The 13,887-nt window shown below is 38.6% G+C and overlaps 1 protein-coding gene across 1 annotated transcript in view; it reads left to right on the forward strand.

The window, feature by feature from the left end:
- Positions 1–13,887, forward strand: part of LOC106572420 (immunoglobulin-like and fibronectin type III domain-containing protein 1) — a 39,679-nt gene that overhangs the window by 19,391 nt on the left and 6,401 nt on the right. The window contains exons 13-17 of the mRNA XM_082961501.1: positions 115–606; positions 1,538–1,657; positions 4,649–4,765; positions 5,901–6,008; positions 9,529–9,636. Of these exons, the coding sequence (XP_082817627.1) occupies positions 115–606; positions 1,538–1,657; positions 4,649–4,765; positions 5,901–6,008; positions 9,529–9,636 (945 nt within the window). The remainder of the gene's footprint in view (positions 1–114; positions 607–1,537; positions 1,658–4,648; positions 4,766–5,900; positions 6,009–9,528; positions 9,637–13,887) is intronic.

Consider the following 13,887-nt stretch of genomic DNA (forward strand, 5'->3'; position numbering starts at 1 on the left):
TATCGAAGTGTTCCATATCAATAATCATTTTAATAACCATGCTCACTGAGCACCTTGTACAGTATTCCCCTATCTATCCCTCTCTCTCACCCTCTCTCTCTCTCTCTCTCTCAGCTGACAGCGATCCTGCTTCCCATGGTAAAAAGAAGACCCGTAAAACAACCCAGGCTGGTGGAACAGGGTTGGATCTGGGGAAACTGGCTCAAGAGCAGCAGGAAAAACTGGCGAAGGAAAGGCAGGAGCAGATCGACGCTGCAAACAAGGCCAGAGCAGAGGAGGAGAGGCTTGCCCGAGAGGCACTCCTGGCTCCCCCTCCTGATACTGGGGATGGAGACAGTGGGGAAGATGGAGACAGTGGGGAAGGCAAAGACACCGGAGATGGAAAAAACAAGTCTAAAAGTGGATCAAACAAATCCAAAGATGTTGGCAAATCAGTTGGCGAGTCAGTTGGCAAATCAGTTGGCGAGTCAATTGGCAAATCAGTTGGCAAATCAGTTGGCGAGTCAATTGGCAAATCAGTTGGCAAATCAGTTGGCGAAATGAAAGACTCTGAAAAGGAAGGAGATGACAAGAAGAACAAGAAATCCACTGATGATTCTGACAAAGGTAAGACAAATGATATCCCTATTATAAACACATTGGAGTTATATACTGATAAAGAAAAAGGAAAGTAATAGGGTCGACTTTGAAAAATAAGGTATAATGAAAAGGATAACACATTGTCACAACATCCTACGTTAATAGGAATGTACAATATGTATTCAGGTGTATATTGGTTTATGCATTTTTGACCATATTTCAAATTGACAACTGATACAATAATTACTGATAGGAACATAAAATTACAATATTGACCCAAACGCAAATGGGGAAGGCGATGGAGACATTAAGGGACATAAGGGCCATACTGTTCCACTTATACCAGACATAGTCATTGGTAAGAAACACACTGAGACACCTTGGCTACTGCATGGAGGTAGTCTCTAAAATCTCAGATGCATCTTAATGAATTAGCAAGTCACCTTAGGATTGCATTAAACGATACTAAAAAACACACAAAAAATGTTTACTTTATTTACATTTTCTACATTTTAACAAAACTTACAGTAATTCAACTTAGAGTAACATGCAGTAATACAGTTACAGTATCATTTGTATTCCACTTGACATCAAGTGATTAACCAGTCTGCAGTTTACTTAACCACAGTTAACAAGCAAAATACATTTGATAAGACCCACCTTAAAATAGTACACTAATGTCAAAAATAGTAAATACTTGAAATATTGAATCTCATGCATGAAATTATAAACATTTGTTTAACAGGTTCTTCTGTCCACAATGGTATGTTATGTCTCATTGACTTATTCAAGTCTGTGTAGAACATTTGTTCTTGTTAGTAACACTTTACATGAAGGAATACTTAAAATAAAAGTATTTTAAAGGTTGTATAAGTAGTTTATACTATATTATATATATAAACAAATAATTAACCATTAATAAACAACTTGTAAACACCTTTTTTTATATCATTTTAAGTATGTAAAATCAAAGATGCTGAGAAGGAAAGAGATGACAAGAACAAGAAATCCACTGATGATTCGGACAAAGGCAAAGGTAAGACAAATGATATCTCGATTATAAACACATTGGACACATGTTATATACTGTACTTGAAAAAGAAAATGTATATAGACGACTTAGAAAAATTATGTATAATGAAAAGGATAACACATTGCCACAACATCCTACATTAATAAGAATGTACAATATGTATTCAGGTCTACTGTATAATGGTTTATGCATTTTTTACAATATTTCAAACTGATATAATAATTACTGATAGGAACATCAAACGATGACATTGACCCAAATGCAAATGGGGAAGGCGATGGAGACAGTAAGGGACGTAAGGGCCATACTGGTCCACTTATACCAGACACAGTCATTGGTAAGAAACACACTGAGACACCTTGGCTACTGCTTGGAGGTAGTCTCTAAAATCTCAAATGCATCTTAATGAATTAACAAGTCACCTTGGGATTTCATTAATTATAAAAACAAAAAAACGTACAACTTGATTTTAATTTGTCAACATTTTAACTAAACGTACAGTAATTTAACTTAGAGTAACATGCAGTAATACAGTTACAGTATCATTTGTATTCCACTTGACATCAAGTGATTAACCAGTATGCAGTTTACTTAGTTTTAACAAGCAAAATGTATTTTATAAAACCCCCCTAAAAATAGTAAATAGTTAAAATATTGAATCTCATGCATTATTTTCTAACAAGCTATTCTGTTCACATGTGTATGTTATTTCTCTGTGACTTATTCAAGTCTGTTCGTGTAGAACAGTTTGTTCTTATTAGTAACACTTTAAAAACCTGTTTAACTCTGAGGTGCTGTTTTGGACCTGGTACCGGGTCCAGACAGTTCCCCCACTCCTTGCTTTGGCCATATTCATAGAGTATGCATTGTAGGTAAAGTCACCTAAAGCGCAAACTTTTAGTATGTATGGAAAAGGAACACCCTAATGATCATTTTAAAGCAGTGGTCACCAACCGATCGATCGCGAAGATCGCCTAATTTTTGAAAGTTGCTGATCGCAATATAAAGTTAAGAGAAGAAAAAGACTCGAAGGAGGAAACGATTCGGTTGACCATTTTATGTGTGGATTAATTGTCGGAGTAGAGGACCTTGTGCATTTCAGGTAAAATAACAACTCATGTTTATATCCCAGGACAAATTAGCTAGCAACAGCAAGCTAGCTAAATAGGACAAATTAGCTAGCAAGTGCAAGCTAGCTAGCTAAATTGCCATAAATGTTTAATGCTTTTCGACCTGTCCCCAAATGAATGTAATTGGTTCAGAGTTTGTTTTGATATTTTAACCTGCGTGTTGTGTTCGCGTTTGGTGTGGGGGGACAAAATAAATGTATGCACGATGGCGCACGCGCGCAGCAGGTTTGGGTTCCGTGGGTTCCGTGTTTTATTAGTCTGCTACTCTCTCCCTCCGCTGAGACTGACCATCAGATGCAGGCACCATCAGCCCAGTAAAATAAAAATAAAAAGCAAATTATTTAAAATGTATGCTCACTCAGCTGTGCCTCAAAAGTAATACAGCAATGGCTCTATTAACAGTGTGATCATATAGCCTACCTCAAATTTTGAAATATATATATTTTTTAAATGTCCTGAACAACAATGCATTGTAGGTAAATGCAGGTAAATTCAAGCAAAGCCAGTATGCGGTGATAATGTATTGGGCCTAGAGTTTACTGCACAAACCTCATTGCTACAGTACTGTTTTTAATTGGTTAGTGTTGCATAGGCTTACATTTTTTAAGTCATGTTAATAAAAAATCATAGCTGTAGATCTCGGCATGCATTTTGACTCAGAAAGTGATCTTGACTCAGAAAAGGTTGGTGACCACTGTTGTAAAGCAATGCATTTCCTTCTCCATCCACATTATCTTATATGCATCCTCCGCATGCGCTTTTGATCTCTCTCACTCGTTTACAATAGGAAAAGTGAATGGGAAAATAAGTTTGAAGTTTCCTCACCTGTTTGTCTTATTCCTGAAAGCCGTGATTGCTTGGGTCATTTTAATATGTCAGGCTTGAAAATCCGTTCGGCCATTTTGGCACAGTGACACACTACCCAAACCAGACGCAACTGATTTCAAGAGGCCAAGAGACGTCTTGTGATCACCTACTGCTATCTAGTGGACGAACTGGGAATCAGACAGGGGATATATTTACATCAATGGATAGGTAGAGGCTTCAGCTTTCTCCTCATATGTATAGCATTCCAATAAGACGACTAATTATTCCTTTAAGATGAAAAATTACATTGCACAAGCCCTGCACTTTTGAAATGGCTGTGTTCCTATTTATCCTTTTGGAACAGTAATTGGTGACATTTATGAAAAAAACCTAGACTTTCAAATGTATTATTCTCCAACATTTGACAATTGGAATCCCACAGTTATTACCTTTCTAACAGTACTAAGCATGTAGTATACAATATTGTGTAGTTTAGAAAATGCCACCAGAGGGTGTCAAAGTTGAACAGGTTAAGGAATACTTATCTTAAGGTATTTTAAAAGGTTTTTAAGTAGTTAGTTTATAAATCTGTAATAAACACTAATGACACATTGGTGGAAATTGTGCTTCTCAGTTATCTGCTAGCCAAATACTGAGCTTATATGACAGCACTGGCTTTACTCACAATAATAATAAATAACATTGCAGTCATATATTAGCTCATTATTTGGCCAGTACCAAAATAACCATTGTGTTATAACTGTATTACAGAATCATAAACTTTCTATGTAAACTACTAATTAACGGTTTATAAACTACTTGTCAAGCCCTATATAAATCCTTTTAAGTATGCCTAAATGTAAAGCCTTACTGGTTTATTTGTATGTCCCAGTGCATATTTTGTTCACAATAATATGTCTGACTGTGTATTTGTTTAATTAACCTGCATATATGGCAGTTTTGTCATATATTTGTATTTGTTGATCTATCTTGTCGTCGTTACCATTACAATCAAGGAATGAATGGATTGTTTCGTTTTATATTTACCCAAACAAAAAGTAATTATGAAAAGTGTCAGCAGGATTATTCTAACTTTAAGGCCAAACCACAGATCCCAATGCGAAAATGGGGACAGGAGAAACTTACTTCACTGATGAGTCTGCTAAGTGTTCAGAGCGCACAAGACAAGGCCTTCTGCTGAAAGACAGTGTGATTGGTAAGAGATCACATGTGACATTGTGTACTGACTGCACGAAGGACATGACGTTCCTACAAATATAACTCAAGTTTGGGAAATGACTTGGAGAAGTATGATACTGACGAGATGATACTGAAATGTTCATTCAAGGGGAATGTTGAATCTAATCATACATACAGTATCTCAAAATAATCCATGTCTGTTTATTTTTGAGAATGGATGTACAGTATGCAGTCCTCTGACATCAGTAGTATCTTCAATGGAATATCTATGAAACTTTTCTATGTTCCATAAAACTCGAACTAAACTTTACATATCTACAATAATACAAAAATATATCTAATCCCTGAATCCTGTAGAGGCTTGTTGTGTTGTGTGTTTGTGTATTTCTGTCATGCTTTTTGTGTTCTATTCATAAGACTTTGAAAGCGTCCTTGATTTTCAAATATTCAACAAATATTTGTGAAACAAACCATGGAAACAGTATCTGCATGGCAAGACCATTCCAATAACTCTGATACCAGAATCTCCATGCCAACAGCATGGTTGAGGATATGTTCATCATGAAAAGACGTCAATAGACACCAACACAACATCTGTTCTTATCCAAATTCAGATTAGAAGACAAAGTATTACTTAGAATGACCTCTCTTGCAAACAATTGGTCAAACATGTTTGTCTGTCCACAACTTTCTGCTTTATGTCTTTGTGACATGTTCAAGTTTGTTCATATGTGTAGAACAGTGTTTGTTGGTAACACTTCACATTAACGAATACTTACCTAAAAGGATTTAAAATGGGTTTATAAGTGGTTTGTAAAAACATAAACATTAAAGATATAATTTACTCTTTATAAACTACTTATAAACCCCTTCAGAAATCATTTTAAGTACGCCTTAATGTAAAGTGTTACTGGTCTGCTTGTATGTCCCAATGTATGTTTTGTTCACAATAATATGTCTGAGTGTGTTTTTGTTCTATTAATCTGTGTACATATGTGGTTATTTTGTCATGTATTGTTCATTGTTGCTCTGTCTCGTCACTGTTTCCATTACAATCATAAAGCGGATGGTTTATTTTCATATTCAATCAAATGAAAAGTGATTGTGGAAAGTGCCATCAAGGATTTTATTATTTTACGGCCAAACAACAGATCCCAATGCGAAAAGTGGGACAGGAGAAACTGAAGAGTACATTGATGCGGCTGGCAAGCGTTCAGTGCGCACAAGGCAAGGCCCACTGCTGAAAGACACAGTGATTGGTAAGAGACCATGCGTGATGTCATACACGTGACGTCATGCACTGACTGAATGAAGGAGATAGCGATGGCTTTAACATGAGTGACAAATGTCATTCAAGTTTGGGAAATTACTAGGAAAAGATTTAAGAATAACCAATAGTATGATCACTTTCTGGAATAGATTTCCATAGTCCTATGATAACATCCACAGTATCTTCCTTGTGATGTGTTATTCTGGGGAGATGTTCTATGAAACGTCTATGTTCCATAGAACTCTTCTGACAAAATGTTACATGATGGGGCTTAAATATATATGTATATAGCTATATATCTATGTACAGTACCAGTCAAAAGTTTCACACACCTACTCATTTAAGGGTTTTTCTTTATTTTTACTATTTTCTACATTGTAGAACAATAGTGAAGACATCAAAACTATGAAATAACACATGGAATCATGTAGTAACCAAAGTAGCCACCCTTTGCCTTGATGACAGCTTTGCACACTCTTGGCATTCTCCCAACCAGCTTCACCTGGAATGCTTTTCCAACAGTCTTGAGTTCCCACATATGCTGAGCACTTGTTGGCTGCTATTCCTTCACTCTGCGGTCCAAGTCTTCCCAAACCATCTCAATTGGGTTGAGGTCAGGTGATTGTGCAGGCCAGGTCATCTGATGCAGCACTCCATCACTCTCCTTCTTGGTCAAATAGCCCTTACACAGCCTGGAGGTGTGTTGGGTCATTGTCCTGTTGAAAAACAAGTGATAGTCCCACTAAACGCAAACAAGATGGGATGGCATATCGCTGCAGAATGCTGTGATAGCCATGCTGGTTAAGTGTGCCTTGAATTCTAAATAAATCACAGACAGTGTCACCAGCAAAGTACCATCACACCTCCTCCTCCACGCTTCACGGTGGGAATTACACATGCAGAGATCATCCGTTCACCTACTCTGCTTCTCACAAAGACACGGCGGTTGTAACCAAAAATCTCACGTTTGGACTCATCAGACCAAAGGACAGATTTCCACCGGTCTAATGTCCATTGCTCGTGTTTCTTGGCCCAAGCAAGTCTCTTCTTCTTATTGGTGTTCTGTAGTAGTGGTTTGCTTTGAAGCAATTCGACCACAAAGGCCTGATTCAAGTCTCCTCTGAACAGTTGATGTTGAGATGTGTCTGTTACTTGAACTCTGTGAAGCATTTATTTGCGCTGGAATCTGAGGTGCAGTTAACACTAATGAACTTATCCTCTGCAGCAGAGGTAACTCTGGGTCTTCCTTTCCTGTGGCGGCCCTAATGAGAGCCAGTTTCATCATAGCGCATGATGGTTTTTGCAACTGCACTTGAAGAAACTTTCGAAGTTCTTGAACATTTTCGCATTGACTGACTTTCATGTCTTAAAGTAATGATGGACTGTCGTCTCTCTTTGCTTATTTGAGCTGTTCTTGCCATAATATGGACTTGGTCTTTTACCAGATAGCGCTATCTTCTGTATACTACCCCTACCTTGTCACAACACAACTGATTGGCTCAAACGCATTAAGAAGGAAAGAAATTCCACCAATTAACTTTTAACAAGGCACACCTGTTAATTGAAATGCATTCCAGGTGACTACCTCATGAAGCTGGTTGAGAGAATGCCAAGAATGTGCAAAGCTGTCATCAAGGCAAAGGGTGGCTACTCTGAAGAATCTCAAATATAAAATATATTTTGATTTGTTTAACACTTTTTTGGTGACATAATTCCAGATGTTTTATTTCATCGTTTTGATTTCTTTCCTATTATTCTACAATGTAGAAAATAGTCAAAATAAAGAAAAACCCTGGAATGAGTTGGTGTGTCCAAACTTTTGACTGGTACTGTATCTATATATATACACACAAAAGTATGTGGACAACCCTTCAAATTAGTAGATTTGGCTATTTCAGCCACACCAGTTGCTTACAGGTGTATAAATCGAGCACACAGCCATGCAATCTCCATAGACAAACATTGGCAGTAAAATGGCCTTACTGAAGAGCTCTGTGACTTTCAACAAGCCAGTTCGTGAAATTTTTGCCCTGCTAGAGCTGCCCTGGTCAACTGTAAGTGCAATTATTGTGAAGTGGAAACATCTGGGAGCAACAACAGCTCACCCGTGAAGTGGTAGGCCACACAAGCTCACGGAATGGGACTGCCGATTGCTGAAGCGTGTAGCGCGTAAAAATTGTCTGTCCTTGGTTGCAACACTCACGACCGAGTTCCAAACTGCCTCTGGAAGCAACTTCATAACTTCATAGCTTCATAAAATGGGTTTCCATGGCCGAGCAGCCACATACAAGCCTGGAAACACGTTCTCTGGAGTGATGAATCACGCTTCACCATCTGGCAGTCCGTCGGAAGAATCTAAGTTTGGTGGATGCCAGGAGAACGCTACTTGCCCCAATGCATAGTACCAACTGTAAAGGTGGTGGAGGAATAATGGTCTGGGGCTGTTTTTCATGGTTCAGGCTAGGCCCTTATTTCCAGTGAAGGGAAATCTTATCACTACAGCATACAATGACATTCTAGACTATTCTGTGCTTCCAACTTTGTGGCAACAGTTTGGGGAAGGCCCTTTTCTGTTTCGACATTACAATGCCCTCGTGCACAAAGCGAGGTCCATTGAGAAATGGTTTGTCGAGATCGGTTGGGAATAACTTGACTGGCCTGCACAGAGCCCTGACCTGAATCCCATCGAACACCTTTGGGATGAATTGGAACGCCAGTTGCGAGCCATGCCTAATTGCCCAACATCAGTGCCCAACCTCACTAATGCTCTTGTGGCTGAATGGAAGCAAATCCCCACAGAAATGTTTCAACATCTAGTGGAAAGCCTTCCTAGAAGAGTGGAGGATGTTATAGCAACAAAGGGGGGACCAACTCCATGATTTTGGAATGAGAGGTTTGACGAGCAGGTGTCCGCATACTTTTGGTCATGTAGTGTCTATACACTGAGTGTATAAAACATTAGGAACACCTCTTTCCATGACATAAACTGACGAGGCGAATCCAGATGGAAAGCTAAGATCCCTTATTGATGTCACTTGTTAAATCCTCTTAAATCAGTGTGGACGAAGGGGCCGAGACAGGTTAAAGAAGGAATTTTAAGCTTTGAGACAATTGAGACATGGATTGTCTATGTGGGCCATTCAGAGGGTGAATGGGCAAAGCAGAAGAGGGAGGGCAGTGCAACTCAATATTTAGGAAGGTGATCCTAATGTGTTGTACACTCAGTGTATATGGAGATATAATCCCTAATCACATAGAGAGGCTTGTTGTGTTGTGTGTTTGGTTATCGCAGCCATGCTTTTTGTGTTCTATTCAAAAGACATTGAAAGCTTCCTTGATTTCCAAATATTTAACAAATCATTGTAAAACAAACCATGGAAACAGTATCTCCATGTCAAGACCATTTTAAGAACTCCAAGCCTACAGCTGATGGGTTAATTTCAGATTTAACAAAATAACATTTTGGAAATTGCTTGCAATGTTTTCATTATTTTACGGCCAAATCACAGATCCCAATGGGCAAAGTGGTACAGGAGAAACTGAGGAGTACACTGATGCATCTGGCAAGCGTTCAGAGTGCACAAGGCAAGGCCCACTGCTGAAGGACACAGTGATTGGTAAGAGACCACACGTAACGTCATGTACTGACTGCATGGAGGAGATGGCATTCACATGAGTATCACTCAAGTTTGGGAAATTACTGGAGAAATATGATACTGTTGTAACAGGGTCATCTGTTACACTGACAAGAGATGATACTGAGAAGATACATGTACCTTAAAGGGGAATGTTGAATCTCATCTCTTACCATACTGTATGTGCACATCTCAAAGTAACCAATGGTATGTTCATTTTTGAGAATGGATTTATGTAGTCCTATAATAACATCAATAGAATTTTCCATGCAATGTGTTCTTCTGGGCAGATGTTCTATGAAACTCTTCTATGTTCCATAGAACTCTTCTAACAAAATTTTACCTGGTGGGGCTTATTTATACAGTATATGTACGGTCAGGTCCATAATTATTGGCACTCTTGATAAAGATGAGCAAAAATGACTGTATAAAATAAATAATACAAATACTGAGCTATATTGCATGCAAAAAAAAGGGACATTTTATATTTTTATACTAAAACAATTTCTCAGAGAAAGATTTTGTTGAACAAGTAATAATAGGATGTCCTGTTTTCAATACTCCAGCACCATCCCCATGCAAGGATAATGATAATGAGTCTTTATCTACGACAAAATCCACCGCTGGTATATGTGGCCAAAGAGCTCAATTTTCATGTCATATGACCATAGCACTGGATCCAATCCAAATGCCAATGCCATTTATCAAACTCCAGGTGGCGCTATGGTCAGATGACATGAAACTAGAGCTCCTTGGCCACGCACACCAGTGGTGGGTTTGGTGTTGAAAAACAAAAGCATATGCAGAAAAGTACCTCATACTTACGTTAAAATATGGTGGTCGATCTTTGATGTTATGGGGCTATTTTGCATCCATTGGTCCTGGGGCAATGGCATCATGAACTTTGCCAAGTACCAGGACATTTTAGCCAAAAACCTTGTTGCCTCTGCAAGGAGGCTGACATTGTGCTGCAAGTAGATCTTCCAGCAAAACAATAACCCCAAGTACTAATCAAAATCCACAAAGAAATGCTTAATTGACCACAAATTAAACATTTTGCAATGGACTTATCAGTCTCCAGACTCGAACCCCATTGAAAACCTGTGGTTTGAATTGAAGAGGGCAGTCCATAAGAGGACACAAAGGATATCAAGGATCTGGAAAGATTCTGTATGGAAGTATGGTCTAAGATCCCTCCCAACATGTTCTCCAATCTCATAAAACAATTTAGAAAAAAGTTTGGTGTCATTGTCCTCACAAAGGGATGGTTCTAGAGTATTGGGTAACACTTTTTTTGGATAGTTTGTATGTAGATGCTCTACAGCAGGGTTCCCCAACTTGAGGCCCGCGAGCCGAATTTGTCCAGTGGATGATTTTATTTAAGAACAAATTGCTGAAAGTGCTGAAAAAATATTTGTATTTTTTATTGTTGGACATAAGACTAAAGACACCAGCAAATCATCTTTATAAAGTGATTTTAATTTGGAAAATCTGTTCCAAAGTATTCCCATGCATAATAGAGAGACACAGTGCCTTCAAAAAGTATTCAGACCCCTTGACTTTTTGCGGATTTTGTTACATTACAGCCTTAATCAAAAATGTATTACATTTTTTTTTAAATACTCAGCAATCTACACACAATACCCCATAATGACAAAGCAAAAACTGTTTTTTATTTATTTTTGCAAACGGGTTAAAAATATAAAACTTAAATACCTTATTTACCTGGGGCGGCAGGTAGCCTAGTGGTTAGAGCGTTGGACTAGTAACCGAAAGGTTGCAAGATCGAATCCCCTGTCGTTCTGCCCGTGAATAAGGCAGTTAACCCACTGTTCCTAGGCCATCATTGAAAATAAGAATTTGTTCTTAAATGACTTGCCTAGTTAAATAAAGGTAAAAAGTAAATGCAATTTATATAAGTATTCAGACCCTTTGCTGTGAGACTAGAAATTGAGCTCAGGTGCATCCTGTTTCCATTGATCATCCTTGAGATGTTTCCACATCTTGATTGGGGTCCACCTGTGGTAAATTTAATTGATTGGACATTATTTGGAAAGGCACACCTGTCTATATCAGGTCACAAAGTTCACAGTGCATGTCAGAGCAGAAATCAAGCCATGAGGTTGAAGGAATTGTCTGTAGAGCTCAGAAACAGGATTGTGTCGAGGCACAGATCTGGGAAAGGGTATGAAAAATGTTCTGTCCCATTGAAGGTCCCCAAGAACACAGTGGCCTCCATCAATCTTAAATGGATGAAGTTTGGAACCACCAAGACTCTTGCTAGAGCTGGCCACCCGGCCAAACTGATCAATCGGGGGAGAAGGGCTTTGGTCAGGGAGGTGACCAACACCCCGATGGTCTGAGCTTCAAAGTTCCTTTGTGGAGATGGGAGAACGTTCCAGAAAGACAACCATCCCTGACAACCATCTCTGGCCACTCCACCAATCAGGCCTTTATGGTAGAGTGGCCAGACAGAAGCCACTCCTCAGTAAAGGGCACATGACAGCCCGCTTGGAGTTTGCCAAAAGGCACCTAAAGACTCTCAGGCCATGAGAATCAAGATTTGTCACTTCTGGAGAAAACCTGGCACCATCCCTACGGTGAAGCATTGCTGTGGCAGTATCATGCTGTGGGATGTTTTTCAGCGGCAGGGACTGGGAGACTAGTCAGGATCGAGTGAAAGATGAACAGAGCAAAGTACAGAGAAATCCTTGATGAAAACCTGCTCCAGGGCGCTCAGGACCTCAGACTGAGGTGAAGGTTCACTTTCCAACAGGACAACAACCCTAAGCACACAGCCAAGAGAAAGCAGGAGTAGCTTTGGGACAAGTTTCTGAATGTCCTTGAGTGGGCCGGCCAGAGCCCGTACTTGAACCCGATCGAACATCTCTGGAGAGAACTGAAAATAGCTCTGCAGTAACACTCCCCATCCAACCTGACAGAGCTTGAGAGGATCTTCAGAGAAGAATGGGAGAAACTCCCCAAATACAGTTGTGCCTTGTTTGTAGCGTTATACCCAAGAAGACTCGAGGCTGTAATTACAGCCAAAGGTGCTTCAACGAAGTACTGAGTAAAGGTTCTGAATACTTATGTAAGAGTGATATTTCAGTTTTTATATTTTTTTATATAAACAAACATTTCTAAAAACAGTTTTTGCTTTGTCATTATGGAGTGTTGTGTGTAGATTTAATCGATTTTAGAATAAGGCTGTAACCTAACAAAATGTGAACAATGTCATGGGGTCTGAATACTTTCCGAAGGCACTGTATATGTGATCTTACACAAATGTAAGCAAGGTTTGAAATTATTATGTTTTAGTTCAATATTATATCTGTTTGGGCTTCTTGCGGTCAATTTGCAGTCTTCAAATTATTTGTAATTATGTTCCTGCCATCTTACCATCCGCTCAAGACCACAATTGCCCCGTGGCTGAATCTAGTTGATTATCCCTGCTCTACAGATTATCTACAGACTATCAATAACATTTCAACTTACCCTAACCCTAGCCCAAACCTTAACCCTTATCCTAAACCTAAACTTAACCCTTAACCTCCCTAACCCTAACTCTAAGCTTAACCCTTATTCTAAACCTAACCTAACCCTAACCTTAGCAAGCAGTTGCTTATCAACAGGTAGTTTGTTGACAGTATAACCCAAATAAAGTGTGACCAAATCTCTTTCTCTGAGCAATTGTTAGTATAAAAAAATAGAATGTCCCTATTTTTTGCAGCATACAATATAGATCAGTATTTGTATTATTTATTTTAAACAGTCACGTTTGCTCATCTTTATCAAGGGTATATGTACATTACCAATAAAAACTTTGGACACACCTACTCATTCAAGGGTTTTTCTTTATTTTTACTATTTTCCACATTGTAGAATAATAGTGAAGACATCAAAACTATGAAATAACATACATGATACCATGCAACAACCAATAAAGTGTTGAAAAAATCTAAATATATTTTAGATTTTAGATTCTTCAAAGTAGCCAACCTTTTTCTTGATGACAGCTTTAAACACTCTTTCATTCTTTCCTTCTTAATGCGTTTGAGCCATCAGTTGTGTTGTGAAAAGGTATGGGTGGTATGCAGGAGATAGCCCTATTTGGTAAAAATAAAGAAAAACCCTTGAATGAGTAGGTGTGTCCAAACGTTTTACTGGTACTCTATATTTATACAGTATATAAAATCCCTGATCTCACAGAGTGGCTTTTTGTGTTGTGTGTTT

This window comes from Salmo salar, chromosome 15 (genome assembly GCF_965601325.2).
Source record: "Salmo salar chromosome 15, fSalSal1, whole genome shotgun sequence".
Taxonomy (NCBI): Eukaryota; Metazoa; Chordata; class Actinopteri; order Salmoniformes; family Salmonidae; genus Salmo; species Salmo salar.